The sequence below is a fragment of the Puntigrus tetrazona genome, chromosome 12 (assembly GCF_018831695.1).
Source record: "Puntigrus tetrazona isolate hp1 chromosome 12, ASM1883169v1, whole genome shotgun sequence".
NCBI lineage: Eukaryota > Metazoa > Chordata > Actinopteri > Cypriniformes > Cyprinidae > Puntigrus > Puntigrus tetrazona.
Window position 1 is genome coordinate 14582942 of NC_056710.1, and position 18079 is coordinate 14601020.

At 39.9% G+C, this 18079-nt stretch overlaps 1 protein-coding gene across 6 annotated transcripts in view; it reads left to right on the forward strand.

Moving 5' to 3' along the window:
• Positions 1–18079, forward strand: part of rbfox3a (RNA binding fox-1 homolog 3a) — a 363663-nt gene that overhangs the window by 303226 nt on the left and 42358 nt on the right. For all 6 annotated transcript variants that reach the window (XM_043253944.1, XM_043253939.1, XM_043253938.1 and 3 more), the window contains one exon: positions 13649–13897. In XM_043253944.1, the coding sequence (XP_043109879.1) occupies positions 13649–13897 (249 nt within the window). The remainder of the gene's footprint in view (positions 1–13648; positions 13898–18079) is intronic.

The window sequence follows — 18079 nt, forward strand, 5'->3', positions numbered from 1 at the left end:
TATAACTATTAACCATCACCGTTCAGCGGAGCGGCCTTGTTTGACAGATACCTATCAATTTATTGATCTCCAGCTCCTCTGTTCTCTCCGTTCACAGAGACGATTGGATAATCGAGACTGTCGGTCGTGCTTTCAAACAGCCATCATTCCATCCATCAGTTACTTCTCCGTCCATCCAGTCAGCCCTCGTTTACACCACTTCTGTACGATTGTTTTGCTGGAGGAAGATTTCGAACGGTGGATTTACTTAGTCACCCCTTTCATTAAGAAGATGAGATTCATGGATCATTAGTATTGATAGCTTATGGCTCTTTCCTCTGCGTTCTGAAAGGAGAGCAAAAACGCAATACGGATAACAAAGACATTTTTAATGTACGTTCGGAAAATGTGCTTTGACTGGTCGCAGTCTCTTTAGTAGAAATCTCTATAATTAGAATCGATAAGCAATTTAATTAGCTTCAGCTGTCCTGCGATGCTAGTGTTTGTTTTCTCTTTCATGACGGAAAGAGCCAGAGAATGAATGGAGGGAAAGAAAAGAAGGGCCGAAAGGAAAGATGTAATTGTGAGACTGTGACAATGTCGGCGAAAAAGAGAACGTAAGACATCAAGGGTGCAAACAAAGCCGCGTGATGTAGTGCGGGAACGGTCCAGAGATGAGCAGAGAGACGGGGAGCTGTGAGACGGTGAGCGCTGTGGCCTTCGCTGTCTGTGAAGAGTGTGTCAGTGGCTTTGTGATGAGCCCTGATTGGATCCGGCACTGTGTCTGATTTACATATGTTTGCCATTGTTACTGGGGTTAGTGAATATCATGTAGCAGGTCTAGTGGGAGCTGCGACCAGCCCGAGTGAAGACTTGCCCGGAATTACAAGCAGCTCTGCTCCGCTCGCTCCCGTTTCATCTCTCCAATACTCTCAAACGCTGATCTCTCCCTATCTATCTCTCAGCTTCCCTGCGCTGCTTTTCATCTCTCTCTGCTTCAAGAATATCTGTGCTTCTTTGTATATAGCGTTTCTTCTCTTTGGTTTTCTCTTGTTCTCGCTCTCTATGTGGTCTCTAGTCTAGATCTAGGGGTCTGCTGCTCTCTTTCTCAGGGTCAGGTTTCCAGAACCTCTGGTCAGTGTTTGTGGAGTGTATATGAGCGTGTGTGTGTGTGTGTGTGTGTGTGTGCGCGCCGGGGAACATTGGCTGATCGCTACTCAGTCAGCTGTTAAATTAGATTCCTCTGCATGTCCTTTAGCACAATGCAGCCAAGACAAGAACTAGTAACACAAACACACACACACACACACACTTATCAGACTCACAAGTGCATCATGACCAACCAGAGCATCGAGAAAGCAAATCCCATGTTCACATGCAATTGTAACATTAATAAAATCTGGCAAGATATGGCCAAAGTGTTTTCAAAAAAGAAAAATGGCACAACATTTTTAAATAGTTGTCTCACAGTAAAAGTATTGTCCTAACCAAACCATACATCAATTTATTTATTTAGCTTTCAGATGATGTATAAATCAGTTTCCAAAATTTACCCATATGATTTATTTTGTGGTCCTGGGTCACTGATTTTGTATAAAATATATCTATATTATGTTATTTTAATTTGTAATTTAGAGTGTTATGGTACTTTTGATTTAAAAAAAAAAATACAGTTAAAAAAAAATAAATAAAACCCAAACTTTCTAATGGTTTGTTTATATATAAATAAATAAATAAATAAATATATATATATATATATATATATATATATATATATATATATATATATATATATATATATATATATATATCAGGCAGTTTGATTATAGAGTGCAATGAGACCTACGTTCAAATCATGAATCATTTATTTCTATTTTGACAGGAAGTGACCACCATAGATTTTTGTTTGAAAATAACAATACAGACATTTTCTGGATTTTGGAAGTTCCGGAAGTATATGTTTCCTGCAGGCCGTGCAATACTATTCTTGACGACACTGGACTTGTTTACTTCAACAGTTTAGCCAGCTGATGGCAGAATGATGTGACGGTTTCAAAGCCAGAAGTTCTTATTACACCATTCCCTACCATTGATACCAATTTAGTGTTCTAGGACAGTTCATCCCCTGCGGTGTAGCACACTCCGTCTCATGTTCTGAGACCATCAGATCCACTTCACGTCAGGAGTATAATGCCTGCAAATCTCCGGCTTCTTTATTGCGAGCGATTTCTTGTACGGCAGAACGACATCTGATATCGCCGAGGTGAGTCGAATACGGCTCGCGGCATCGTCTTGAATCCCACATCGGTACAGACGATGTCTTTGCCTCTTGTTCTACAGTTCAATTACAGAGTTACTCAAACACTGCGACGATGGCGTTGTAAGAAATTTAAATCAGCCAGAGGAACAAACACAGGCTCGCGGCAAGTTACGATTCTAACAGGGCCATGCTGGATTTTCATGCAATTTCATTAAGGTGTAATGCCCGAAATGCGATTCACTTCGTTAATTATGAGCCATAGTGTGATTATGTGCGCACAAATAAGCCTATATGCATGTGTGGGACTCTACGCTATTTTTTTAAGCACGATTGAACAGATTTTCCTCTGCGTAAGGGCTGCAGATTTCGTCTGGGTCTGTATGAGCAATAATGTCACTTCAGAAGTGATGTATGCTGATGTCATTCACCGAAGAAGTTTCTTCTCTTTCACACACACACACCTCACAGGGGTAACAGACAGCCTAATGGTCCCTGAATAAAATAATATTCCAGCTGACAGGCCATAGGACAGCCCTAATTAATAAAAGTTATTAAAAACTGTTGTCAGGGGACAAAAGGAATTAGAGCGGTATCATGAAAGCACTCAGGTACGGGCTGGGAATAGTAGGTCAGATAAAGGAAGAAGGAAGAAGATAGATCTAGACTAAATGGACACTAACTGGACGTAGAGCTCAGCCAAATGTTTGCATATGTGTTGGCATGTGTATAATGTGAAACCATGTTGACGGTGCAAAACAAATGTGACAGTGGGATTATAATCACGTCGAGATGACAGACGCTTTACGCTCTCATTTCTCTTCTTCACTACCTTTTTTCCAGTTTTTGTCCTTGTTCCAATTTAACCTTCAGGTTCTGCTGAAATTGAGAGTAGTTTTTATGCTTGGTGTTGCAAATACATATAGAATAATCGAAACTCAGTAGACAGCTCTTAATAAAGGGATAGTCCACCCCCCAAAAAATCAAAAATGTCATTATTTACTTTCTTATGTTATTAGTTTTTACTTATGCTGGACACAATAGACATGCTGATAACATACTTTAACATCCGACATTAGCTATTGACTTACATTGTATTTTTTTCATACTACAGAAGTCAGTGGCTTGAACTGTCCTTTTATCCTTCTCTCTGAGAACCCAAACATCTTAAAAAATCTATTTATCATAGAGGACCTTTGAAATCAAGTCAAAATTTTGCAAGTTGTAATAAGATCTGCCAAAGTTATTAAACTGATAGTTCAATGTTAACTTTGAGATATTAAAATGAAAGCCTTTAAGGCCCCAAACAGAATATGAAGGTTACAGCCAACGTCAGCAGGATGTCATCACTAAACCTGAGCCGAACTCTCTCTTTTCCTTCTCTCTAGGTTTTATCATGGATTCCTGAAAGTGTATTATTGACTTGCACTAGGCAGCTTTTGTGTTTTCCGTTTTATTAGAGATGAGACAAACAAATTTTCGAGTCTTTTAAATGAGTTTGTTTCTCATTCCGTGCAGTGGGCGCAGGGAGCGATCGGCCCCGAGAGTCTGCGATTAGCGCAAGCTTAAAAATTTTTGAACGAGCGAATGGGAAAGGAGAAAGCAGAGAGCAATGAAAATGGTGTGATTTGTCTAATTAAAATGGATCCTACTAGACCGCCGATATTTTTGTTTACTGACTAAATGTCTGCTGTGTTTTGGGAAAATCGTCCCCCAGTGTCTTCCTCCGTCTGAAGTCTTGAGATAACCGTCAACATATGAACCATAGCAAAAGAAGATGCGCTTCCTGTTTACGCTCTCTGCATTAATCGCAGCATATGTGTGTATGTTATCCCGTACACTTTTGCACATTAGAACCCCCATGATCTGGACAAAATGTGGTGGTTCTTGTCTTTTCAAACGTACGGGAGAACCTAATGTTAACACAGAGCCGTCATGTACTTCTTTTGATTTAATATCCCAGATTTTTAGCTTTTATTGGAGTTCAAAGAATATAAAAGCAACTTATTTATATATTACCATCCACACTAGCTCCGAGGGATGAATATATGAGAAATAGTTGTTTACTGCTTTTGAAGTGCCCCCCTTCCCTGTATTAGTCTTTGACTGGGAGCTTTAGGGGGCATAGAGACATGTGTTTGAGTCCTGCGGGTGCATTGCTACGTCCTTACTGTTCACCTGCTGGGATATAGAGAGAGGCAGTGCTGTCTTTAATGTTGAATGTCTGCATATCTAAGATGTTCTCTTGTGCACATGACCACAGGGCTATACAGAGAGAAATCCATAGGAGTGTGCTGTATGTGTTTATGTACAGTCGTTGTTTCTCTGCCTATAATGTCCCACATCATTTTTGTCTTAACCAGCCACGATCTTTCTGTCTATTGATTGTCTGTCCTACAACCCGTATATTACATACATTTTTCTTTTTTGTATTTACAGTTTTTCATTTCTGTACAACTAATTGTTTCAAGTGTTTATCTTTTATTTCTCATAATGTTTCTCACGAAAACATACATAAGTAAAGCTGGTACATAATCAAAACATTTCAACTGCAACATATTTTATTCAATATTTTCTACATTGACTTCCAGTGAAAGTATTGAACATCCTTAACAACATTGTTACAATACTAGACGCAAAATTTCATGTTTTGAACTAATTTAATTTCAACCAGAAATCTCATTAAAAATGATTTGATTAATACTTGAAACTAGACAAAAACTATGTGCCAATGAAAAAGTAAAGTCCTAAAATATTAAACAGTTTTGTTTCTCTAATCATTTTTGTGGTTTTAATAAAGTTTAGATCGTTTTATTATCTTTTTAGCTGTAATATTTTCCACTGGTACGCATTACTAGGTCAGTCTCGGAGAGATACAGTTACATAAAGAAAACAATTCTCGCTCTCCAATCTTAACAGCAACTTCTGCTCTGTGCCTGCTCTTCTCTCAAATGCAGCAGACCTTTGGGCTTCTGTTGATCCCAAGTCCCGTCTGCCGTTTGCACGGGGAATCACTCTCGCATCTCACGCTGCTGTCACCGCAGAGGATTTTATCATCTGGAAAAAAACAATCGCATTCCTGCGCGGCTGTGCTCACCATTTTAAAACACACACACGCAGGCCGCTGCTCTCTCACAGCGCTAAATTTCACCCTTCAAACCTGCTTTATGTCACGGTGTTACAACTAGGTGAGACAGACACACCACGGCAGCTCTCATTCTTACGCTTGAGTTCACACACACTCGGTAAGGACCGACCGTGTAGTAGAAAAGAGAATGAATGCATTGGCGTGATGGCTGGGAGGTGGGAAATGGACCCTGTGACTCATAGATTAAAATAGATTACGTCTGCGAATAAGAGGGGAGATCCTAGTCGTGCCCAAACCAACGCACGGACTCTCAAAGCCTGTGCCCAAAGCACTCAGGGGCACCAGGAAGGACCCGTGCTTGGCCGACACGATACAAGCAGCAGCCTAGCCTTGGAAATGATTTCCTAAGTACGCTTGGGAGGGGCTTTTCAATCCAATTTGCACCAGCAGAGTGCTTCTCAGTAATCAGACTGGAGGCGTGGCACAAGGCCTGCGGCTATGGAAGCGCTCCGCTGAGAGCAGATCGATACCGGCTGGCCCCGGCCGGCCCAAATTCACCCTTCACTCAATTTCAATTTCAATTTCAAAGTACTTTATTGGGATGATTGTTTTACATACAATTTTGCCAAAGCATCAATATACACCAACGAGGTGGCTGTAATGGTAGTAAAAAATTACATTAAAATATATTATCTTATAAAATATGTATTGTATTGACAAATTGCTATCAATTAATCTCGTTCAGTTTTGCTAAATTAATACTTGAATTAATATAATATAAATAAATAAAATACATTTGCCGATTAGATAAATAAACTTTGGAAAAGTAATGATGTTTTTCTAATAAATTTGTTTTACTCTACTTTTTATTTATATAGAGTATCTTTTAGCAACAGCATTTTACTCTCATACACATATTTAGTTGACTGTCTTTTTATAAATTGCTCTTATGAATGTTTTATTTGTTAAAGAATACTGAAAAAAAGTATCACACTTTCCACAAACATATGCAGAAGCACAATTGTTTTGATAATATCTAATTATATATTGATTATATATTTATAATACTAAATGTTTCTCGAGCGTTGGCATAATGGCTGATGAAAATTCAACCTTTCCATGACAGAAATAAATTATTTTACACATTTATATATATATATATATATATATATAGGTGTGTGTCAAATTAGAACTAAGACTAACATAACTTCTAAAAGTTTTTTTGCATAATAAATGTGTGTATATTTATTATGTTTATATAAATGCAAACATACAGTACATGTCTAAATATATTTAATATGTAAAAAAAAAAATCATAAAATTCATGCACGTGTGTATTTATATATACATTTTTATATGTGATTAATTATTTGACAGCACTAATAGAAAAATATTTTACAATGCTTTTGTTTATTTTTTATAATTTTATTCCACATATTGTAGTCTTTTTTCTTTGCAGTTATATTCATTTTATACTGCCTGTTGTAAACATGCACAGACATTAATACTTTGATATTATTTCTTTCGGGATTTTTCCCATTAATTTCGAATAAGTAACTTTGTTGTGCGTACAATGTGAGGCAATCGATTCCTATGAAAATGTCCCGTTTAGTTCTGTGGTCAGATTAGTGTAGTTCTGTTCATGTAGCGGCGTCTTCTTTCCTTTCTGGTCTGGTGACAGTCACTTACACGCCTGTCCAACTCACTCGCAAAACATCTCAAACTTCAAGCAGAGCTCTGAGCAACCGTGATCTGCTCCACTGAGGATTTTTTATTCCTTTCCGTGTTTGTGTTGAGCTTTCGCAAGCATTTGCCAACAGTGTTGATCAAAAATTGCATAAGGCCTCCCTTTGAAACTGATGAAAGGTCTTGAGTTATTGGCAATCTTGGGCTCCATTCGTTTTGCAACCTGTGGAGTGGCTGTTTGTGGTCCCGGTGGTAAGGCTAAGGGTTAAATCCTGGTTTGAATGACTAGGATGCCCCACTCGCTCTCCCCATTGGGAAGGAAATAAATTCATTTAGCGAGCGTCGGCTGGGGCTCTGAGGCAGGCGGAGGGTGGAGGAATAGGGGTTGGGGGTGGATAATACCATTTAGCTCATCGCGGAAATCATTTACGGGCGCAATTTGACGACAAGGATCGAGGGATGTTTTTAGTGTGGCACGGCTTCAGTCATATTGATGGAGATCTTTCTCTCTTCTCATTCGGTTCTCTCTCACACTTGCTCTCTCTTTCTGTCTTGCACATTTATAAGCTATCGGAGTCTCATTCTACAGAACGATGTGGAAAGGGCACTGATTAAATAAAAGCTGCCGCAGTGGAGGGCTGTATTAAATATCAATTTCTGATTTAAGTTTATCAAAAACAAAACCACATAGCGAGTGATTTTTCTCCGCTCCATGGCCCCACGTCATTCTCAGTTCAGTCTCGCAGTCTGCCTCTGTAAAATGAAGGATGAACGGTTTGTTTTGACTTCCCTATATGAAGCCTTTATGTATTTCCTGTGTGGTTTGGCACTTCTCATAACCGTAATGGGCATTTTTAAATCATGTCAGGTGTGACTGTATGATGAAGACTGGGAGTTATGTGAACAGAATTTGTGTAATTCAGGGTTTGAACTCCTATAGGAATAGTAGATGTGTAACAGAGGTCAGATCTCTGATGTTACAGCATGCTTTTATTCCCTCTCACCCAGAGCATAATGGGAGCTGTCCGTGGTGCTGAAGGCTTTCTCAGCACTGCTTTAATGTAGCGAAGACTTGGACAAAATTTCAGAATTGACATTATTTGAATTCATAAACTTTGAAACGTAAAAGAACTTTGCATTAACAGAAATAGAAATGTAAACTGAAATTCAAAGAATTTTTAAACATGATTGGGTCTGTCTGGTTTCAGTTTAAAAGACAATAAGCTGTTTAGATGCCTATTTCAACTTTAAAAAAATAACAAATTAATGTTATTCATGTTTATAATTAATTTAGGAATGTGTATGTGTGTGTGTGTGTAAATATACATTTTGGATTACTAAAATACTGTAATTAATAAATGAATTAATTATAAAAATGAATTACACATTTACACATATACACATTTATAACACCATTATCTTTGCATCAAATTCAAAAAAACATATTTTACCCCAAATTGAGGGTGTTTCAAATGCAGCGTCTATGGTAAAATTCTGACTGTCGTTATCATTATCTCTCTATTGTTTACCTTTTATTGGATATCATGAAAACACTATTGTGGAATTTTTCTTTTGCTATTTCAGCAAATGGGAATACAAAAATATATATTTGTGGTACTCTCCCATTCACTGCTCTTTATGTTAAACCAACTACGACGACCTCCACTCCTGAGAAACCCAGAAACGTGAAAAACGTCCATTAATGTTTCTTATTGTAGAACCTTAGTGTTACTGTATTAATTAATTATTTGTATTAGATTAGATTAGATTATTTACCTTAGCAAATGTTCCTTTTCAACATAGGATACTTATAGGATACAACATAGGGTACAGCATACTTATAGAGAATTTACTTAAGAATGTACTGGTAATATATGGTAACTACATGGGGTAGGGTTAGGTTTAAGGGTAGGTTCAGGGTTTCTGCCTAGTAACTGTAATTACTATAATTAAGTACCGAAATTAAGCTACCGATATAATATTACAAACCACGATGATAAATACAAGACTTGTCTGTTACTGTTTGATCTTAAATTCTGTATGTGTAAGTTCAAGTAAATTAACTTTGGATGCATTTCTGCAACCTAGCAGGACTTTCATTAGAATTTAAAAGGCTTCTCAACTGTATCAAGAACCCGAGTTCTGAGGAACCCTTTCAACTGACTTCAGACATTTCACCACAACTTTTCTCTCTCATCGGTCTCTCTCATCTCTCCGTAACCTCACATCATGTAGTGGTCACTCTCTGACCGCTGCGATGACGGACAGTCCCAGAGGTCCGGTTTTACCGCACATCCTCTCGGCGTCTGTGGTAGAGTACGGTACAAGCTCAGGTCATCACTCAAGCTCTCTGTGACCGCAGGCGGATCTAATGGGAGCTAATCGGGCGTCAGCTCTCTTAGGTCATTTTCGCTTAACCCTCCAGAAAAAAAAAAAATACTAATGCACATAGAAGCAACAACAACAAAAAAAAAACATAGGCCAAGCAGGTTTAGGGACCAAACACCTTCAGCACAGGTGTAAAATGGAGAAAACAAAGCACATTATGTTGTTTGCAGGTGCAAGAGGCGTAAAAAACAAGTCGAAAATGTGAGGCTGGATTACTGACTGTTTCATCCGCCTCATAGCCCACCAGATGCAAAGGAAGCTACTCTCTATCCTTCATCTTATCTTTGGAAAATGTGGCTTACTCGTCCATTTAGCTCACTGAATATTTCATAGCTCGGAGTCAACACACACGGCAGTAATAAGGTGATTTCAAGCGAAAGCCATTTCCGGCAGACTTTATGGGCACCTCACTTGGACCCCCACCACCACCTTGCTTTCTCCCCACATCCCAAGACAGAGTGAAGACCACCCCTCCCTGTCAGGCTTATCTACTGTTTTTCAGGCCGCTGGACAGACCTCACCCCCATTGGTGCTTTGAGACGGGGGGCTGCATCAATACTGCTTAATGTTTTAGTGAATTACAATATCCACCCCAGGCTATTGGCTGCCTCGCTCTTTTTCCTCCGTCTGACTAGGAGAGAGTCAGACACGGCCTGGGTGGTGCAACTTGAGGAGTGGGATGAAAGCAAGAGATGCAGAGTTAGATGGACGGACACGTAGAAAGAGAGAGACAAACTTCCACATCTAATCAATAGAACACCCGCACTTGTCAAAACTTGAGTTTGGCGCCCCACGTAACTGGAGTTGCATGTACGAGCTTGTGTGTTTGTGTATCAAACTGTACATGTTTCATCAAAACGGAACTGTACATCGATGCTTAGCACACCTCGTGTTGCGTCAGCGTCTCGGTCTGAGCTTTTGGAACTTCGAGACACTTGTAAGAAAGTGCAAACAGATAGAAAGAACTGAGAAGTAATAAAATCCCGGCTTCCTTATTCCTCACTCCTTCTCACCCCTCCACGCCTGTCCGTCGCGCATTCGGCCATGGAAGAGTGCGTTTTTCATTTGGATAATGGAGCATTGACTCTAATTGAGAGGACAGCCTCATTTGTTTGCCAACATGTCAATGGTTGGGCCTCTCATTGTTTCCACTACATTTACATTAATGCATTTCTCCCCACTTCTATTAAACTGCATCCCTCCCCAGCCAAAGCTGCTGCTGCCTGCCTAATGCTGCTTAGTCAGTGAAAAAAGGTTAATAACAATCAAGCAGAAATGGGAAAGAAAGGCTCTGTGTTTCCTACGGCTTTTCATTGGCCCTCTGTAATGGACAGCGTTTGAAAAAGCGGAGGAGAGCAAATTCTGCTGAGATTTTCTCTTTTTGTAATTTTATTTATGGGCTTTTTAGCCCATATTATAGGACAATTGAGAAAGACAGGAAAGTTGAGAAAATGGGATTGGGAAATGACCGTAGGATGTACTCAAAAATGAATCTTCAAGAGCTCTAAAGTACCACACATATATATATCCATGTAATTGTATTTATTTGAATTATTTTTTATAAGCATTTTTTCTGTTTTTATTTTACTTAATTTAATATTATATTGTTTTACACTAATATATTTTCAGAATTGCTGTTAAAAGTATTGTAAAAAATTGTTTAAGAAATATTATATTATCTTTATGCACATTTTCCTCCATCTTCTCTAGGGGAAAAAAAGAATTTCAGTTTCTTTTAATGCTACTTCTCTGAATCAAAATGCGATTCTGCATTCCGTTTGCTTTCTCAATGCATATTGAGTTCAGGAATATTATTGTCTGTGCAAAATACTTACGTTCCAAACAAGAAGTCGTTTGTGTCCAGGGGTGCCTGGTGTTTTACTTTTTTAAGCTCATCAGATTTTGATTAATTAAGGAGCAGGCAGAGTAAGTGCAAGAGAGATCCCATTACCCAAAGGTTGGTTAAAGGAGCTGTTATTGCTTCTCTTTGCCATGAGCTTTCAGGACAGGGTCAAACTCCAAGGTCCTAAATTTGTATAAGATTAATATGTTGATATGAGTCCCTCGGGGTAAGCAGCTTTTATACAGCAAGATTCAGACAAGTACAATACACAAACACACATTTACAGAAAAACACACAATACACTTTGTACGGATGACCCAGTTGCACCTGTGCTGACAACAGCACTCTGCCCCAGAGAGTAGCCCTCATCTGTCATACACACACACACACACACACACACACACACACATCAGTGTTTTACTGTTGAGATTAGCCAGGTCATCTGTCATTACACACACACACAGCCCTTGCACATCAACACACTAACACACCTGCGTTATGTCCAAATGAGTGCTTTTCACAATACACACACTTCCTAAAATGAGCCATCTGACCATCTGTAGTATCAATGAAACACACTTTAATGTGCACAAACATTGTTCTGCAGACCAAAACTAAATGAAAATTAGAATTTGCTTAGTACAGTTGAAATGTTATTATTTTCTAAGATATATTAGTATTCATATATATTCTAATAACTTTCTGAAATAGTTCAAAACCCTTCTGGCCCACCTAAACGTCCTGTCTGAACAGGAAATACAGACGGGACGGAATACTACACACATTAAGCAGTTTTCTCATTGGCCTTTAAGCAGCACTTCAAAACCAGTCACAAAGCCAGTCTCCACCCGCACAAATGATGACACCTGTCAGAGGAAGAGAGAAAAATGACGCGCCGCCACATCCTAATGTTCGCTGATAAGATTAGAAAACATCGTGTTCTTCGGTGACTCAAAACGAACGAGAAAGCAACAGAGTAAAGAATCTCATTTGCATCCTCTTCAATGGAGAGAAATGGATGAGAAGAAAGAAAAAGCACATTCATTTACATGCTGATACACAGAGCGAAAGAAAGACACCTCTTCACACAGAGACCTAAATGAGGGGGTAGATACTCATTTAATTCCAGCGCGGAGACAGAGAGCGAGAGAAAGCGCGTAAGTGAGACAGAATGAGTGAAACAGAGGGAGGTGAATATGAGGAAAAAGACGAGAGAGGCCGTGAAAAGGGGAAACAGCAGCTTGTATTAGAAACCTGTAATTTAAATCAAAGGTTATAATCAAAAATTTATCAGTTAATTGATCTCGCACATGCTGCTTGCCAAGAGAGCAATTTAGAACCCTGTCGCTCGGGCTGCAAATCTATCGAGCGCTGCTCTATAAAGTAAGTTTGTTGCCTTGTAATGATCAAGCAGTCCTCTAATGTTCTCTGAGAACTGATATGATAGGGCCCAGACAAAGCCATTCAGCAGCCAGGGCCCCACGAGTCTCAGATGCTGCTGCGTTTCTCTGATAACGCAAAGAAAAATCATGGTTCAAAAGGAAGGTTTACCTAAATATTACAATTCTGTAATCCTTTACTCACCCTTATCTTGTAATATTTTTTTAAATATTTTTTTTAACCTCCAAACGTCCAGTAAGTTATTAGGTGGATGTATATAAGAACAGACACAGAAGTGTTGTTATTCTTTGCTAAAACTTTTATTTTAAAGTATATTGAGTGAGCTGAACTTAATCAGTCAAATCATTTAAAAGCATTGCCTGATCTGATTCTTAGGATCAACTCACTGATTCACTGATTCATTTAGAGAGGCTCTGGAGTTCTGATGGTTAGAATTATCAGCAAATAATCTAAACTTTGCTTTGTTCCTCACATTATCTGTTGCATGGTTTTAGAGGACCTAGAGCGCAAAGAATTTTGACTACATTTATGGTGTTATCATGCTGTTACTTTGTATTTTTTTAAGTTTGAATGATGTATGATAGCTGCTATTTATGTGTAAAAATATTTGAAGGTTTTTCAATATTTCGTCTTTTATCTTTTAATACATCTAAATATCAGGTGAAAAGTGTATAGGGGGAATATTCCTTTTGCCAGCAAGAACAAGGATCCAAATCGGTGCTTGAAATTAGTCATTATAAGTGGTTTTAATATCTGAGGCTTATCGTGATTGTTCAGATTGTGAGGTGCAGTAGTTGCTCTGCAAGTTGTTCTGCCATTATCATGGAATTAGGTCCCATTCTCTCCTCTCACGTTTTATCACGACCCAGGCATACAGGGCTCTCGTCATGATAGCTCTAGTCACGTCTCATTGCAAGCATTGTTCCTTGAAGAGCCAGAAAATCTGGATTAGTATGAGATATGTAAGAATAAAACTGATCAAATCTCTCTCCTTCCTTCTTTCCAGGGTAACCAGGAGGCCCCTGCTCCCCCAGAAGCCATGGCTCAGCCGTACGCTCCAGCGCAGTATCCTCCCCCTCCACCTCAGAACGGGTTGCCTGGCGAATACACCCACCCTGGGCAGGACTACACGGGGCCCAGTCCGGTCCCTGAGCACGCTGCAGCCCTCACTATCTACACACCCACACAGACACACAGCGAGCCACCTGGCACTGACAGCAGCACGCCTTCCCTCACAGGGACTAGCAGCATACCAGTGAGTGTCACTAGCAGCATGCAGGCATGGGATCATTTTTATTTTATTTTATTTTCCGTGTTAGCCATATGAGTAGCAAAATCATGATGTGTGTTATTTTACAAAATCCTACTGAGACTGAATTTTTTTTTTTTCAGTAAAATATTGATGCAAAATAAATGGCAAAAACTTCATTTTGTTCCTCATTTTCTTTCATATTAGAGTTACTTTTTACATCCTACATTTAGTTTTGTTGTCAGAATCAGACTCTAACGTCCCATTTTTAACATTTCTGCATTCAGACAGACTGAGATAAAAAGAAATTGGGGCTAGGAAATAGAAGAGTGTGAAATGAAAAGAACGATAGAGCTAGTGCAAGCGAAGATAAAAGCATAAGACAAAATAAAAGACGTTGAGAGAAAAAAACATCCTTCTCCATTTAAAGAGTTCTGCTTTCTCCCTGCATTTTATCAAGCTTTAAACCATGGCTATCACATGGCTTCATATCTTAAACCCCATGGAGCCATTTACTATGGCTAACAATATCACAAACGTCTCAATGGACCACTTAACGAGTGCTGCCCAAGTGCTTTATCTGAGCATATGACAAGAAACTCTGAGAGGAAAGAGTGTCCTTAGACCCGGTCCCGTGGGTAAGTTGTGTCTTGTCTGTTTGGACTACCCTTTCTTGGTTCCTATAGGCCTTTGATTAACACATACACTTACAAAAATTGGGATAAAAGCATAAGGACAGATAAATCCCTAAAGGTTATTTTTAATGTTTTATTTGATTTGATTCACTTATATTTATTTTGATGCTGTATGACAGATTCAGGGCTTGACACTCATCCTTTACAATACCCCTATTGGGCCTTGTAATATGTATATGGGCCTTGTAAAAAACAAGGTTTTAGCATCACTGTATTCACTGAAAATGTTGTCGTAAATATTAGACAGTTTGGCCCAAAGTGTCCCAAGTTTGTCCGTAAATTTATGTATCTACGTAAGCATCCAAATAAAGTTTCTAACGGTTACTTTTGTTGCTATTTTAGCTAAACTGTTGTATTTCTTACAATAACAAGATATTTAATGTTGTTGTTGATAAACACCAGGAGTGTCTCAGATTTGTAAGAGGATAAAGACCTTGCTGGAGCCCAAATTTGTGTTCACAGTTTGCTAATTACGTCACAGGGAACAAGGGAGTAAAATGAGACGCAGCCAGAGCAAGGTCATAAAAGAGGAGTGGAAAAGAGAAATTAAAGAGCATAAAACTTTTCTTCAATGCAAAAAGAAGTCCAAGGTCTTCCTGGCCTTAGGGGGGGGAAAGGACGGATGAAAAATGTAATCTTTTTTTCTTTCTTATTGGGATATGCGTAAAGCTCTGAGGTGGTGTGGTTTAAAGGAAGTAGATGTAATCCCACGCTCAGCAGATCGCAGAGAAGCGATGCTGACAGGCCCCCGTAAAGACACCTGAGCTCTGGCTGGGCTAATCCGCGGCTCGATTGGAGGATGTACTTAAACTGTCACTCTGGCCTAACCCACCAGGGAAATTCTCCCTTTCTCCCTCTTTTCTTTCTCCTTACGGTGGATCATTAGCAAAGAAGGAACACTACACCTCCGAGAGTGGACTGTAATCACATCAGATCACATATCAGATCACAACAGCACAGACTCTAGATGCTCGGTAACTCTGCGATAAAAGACTACTTACCTCTCTTTAGGGTACGTGCTAACAGTTTTCCACTACGACTGTCATATTGCCTTCGGTGGGATTGTCTAAACTGTGATTTGCAACTCGCTCAAACACAGCCGTACTGCTCAAAGGAGCGTGATGTTATGTTATTAAGGCAATGCCATTATTTCCTGCACTTATTCTTGGCTGCCTTCCCTGAGAAGTTTTTACTGTGCCATTGATAATAATATTGCAGGTATAAGCGCTCTTTAAGCCTCCGTTTTCGTTAGCGGCTAAACCTGTTGTGAGTCAGATTACCTTGTCTAATTAATTAGAGCTTTGCGGAAGACTGAAAGGCCAGTGTCTTCTTTCGAGATGACAGGTGACGGTTTGTATTCGCATCTCGGTGTGAGGGAGGGATGATGGGATCGGAGGGAAGTGTAGAAGAACAAAAAAATATAAAGCGGCTCAAGCTAATCCCTTTAAGTGAAGCGCTGGTTTGGCCCTAATCGGATGTAATCTACCTGCTTGGCAGCTTTCCAATCAGATAGTTTCAATTATGTGGTTGTAGGGGCATTCTGAAGGGGGGAAGTGCTGAGCTGAGCACTTTGAAAGTGATTTGCAGATAACACTGAATGAGTGCGGCAATAGAAACGATTTAGCAGGACTCATTCCCCACCCAACCGCACATAAAAACACGGGCAGCCGCGAATGTGGGCAAACACGAGCCTCCCGTGACGTTGCCGTATGGGAGGGGGTTTGGATTTGAGGTCCAATGTGCTGGTGTATGATAATGTTCAGGCAATTATTTCTTGGTGCTGCTTGGCTGCTCCATTCCTTGCGGAATGTAAAGTGCAGGGAAGTTGCTCTTCTGCAACAGGAACAGAAACAAGAAGTGCATCAGATGTATGGAGTGTAGTCCAGTGAGTGTAGTCCAGTGTTAGGGAAGGCCAGCGGGAAAACACAAGTGAGAGGAGATGATACTGTATGTGTTAGGGCTCGATTCCAAGGGCCAACAAATAAATACATGGATACACAGCTATTGCAAAAGGTGGAAACATTTACTAATGATCAGGAAACACAATGCATTAAGAGCAGGAAGGTGTATATTTTGCATTTTCCCTAAAATTGTATATATATATATATATATATATATATATATATATATATATATATATATATATATATATATATATATTATTTTATTTATTTATTTATTTATTTCTAAACTGATAACTGTTCTTTTAGTTCAAACTGTTAGCATTTCCTTTCAAGTTGCAATTAGGAGCAGTCGATGTAACCATGATATGATGCATGAAAAATGCTGGACAAGTATATCATTCAGTAGCCATAGCCATTCAGTAGCCTACTGTAACTCATTTGGCATATTTAATTCCAGACCCTGGCAAACGGAACGTTGTTATGTAACACTCCTGACTTCAGTTGTGGTAATTGGCTGTCGTAAACCTTTAGAGAGAGCAGTACACCTACTTGGGGTTAATTTGGGGAGCTTTTCTTAGCTGACCATAAAATCCTCCCGTATGGATTTACCATTAGCTTTTTTGGCAGGATCCACATTCTGGGACTCTAATGCAGGTTGCTTAGCTCCTCCCCGTTGTCATCCTAGTAAACGGAGTGCTGGAGAGAGGGTCATAGCCTGTCTGCATGTACAAGAAAGACATCAAATCCTCCTCCTAAATGTCTTGCGACATCCTCTGGAGAATGACCTGGCAACCCGAGCGAGCGGGAGTTTCTTTTCCCTCAAACTGCGAACACTTTTAATTACTTTTCACCTCATCTGCGGAACTTGGGAGTGCAAAGCCCTCTGAAACCTTGTCTCTGAAAGAGACAGATGCAGCCCATGCTAGCTGCAATATAATTAACATGCAATTAACACAAATTAAAAGGCAAATTGCGCAGACGAACCCCCTGTAGATGGCTGCTTAGCAGTGACGATGAGATAATTAGATCCAAACCTGGAGTGCGGAGTCTCGAACGCTTACCTCTCCTTTCCCTCTCCTGGCCTGGTGTCAACTCCTCCAGAGAAGAGCACTCCAAGCCGCCACGCTCAAGAGCAGGGGAAGTGCTCCGAATAAAGCCAGAGAGATTATATCGTTCTAGTCAAGAGCGAGCGAGCCGGACCGTGTGTTTTACAAAGTGCTTGTTATGGCAGAACAATTGTCCTCTTTTTAAGCAAAGCGCGCCAGACGAATGCGAAACAGCTCTGTGATTTCTCTTCATTTTTTATCGCTGTCCGTTACTCGCTGCGCCGCGTCGCTACATGATGACTTACATCTGAGAGGACCTAGTCAATACGTGTTCCCATAAAGTAAGCAAATCAAAGCCCTCATCCTTCTCTCCGGCACTTCGTTGGGCAGAGCGAGGAATTGGAGGCTCTCAGAGGCCACGCTCCGTCGGTCGGTAATGGGCGAGTCCGCGCCGTCGCACCGCTCACCTGTTAGACATGATAGATAGCACAGCTCTCTCCAGAGCGACTGCAGACAGAGCATGTGAATGACCGATGGCACCGG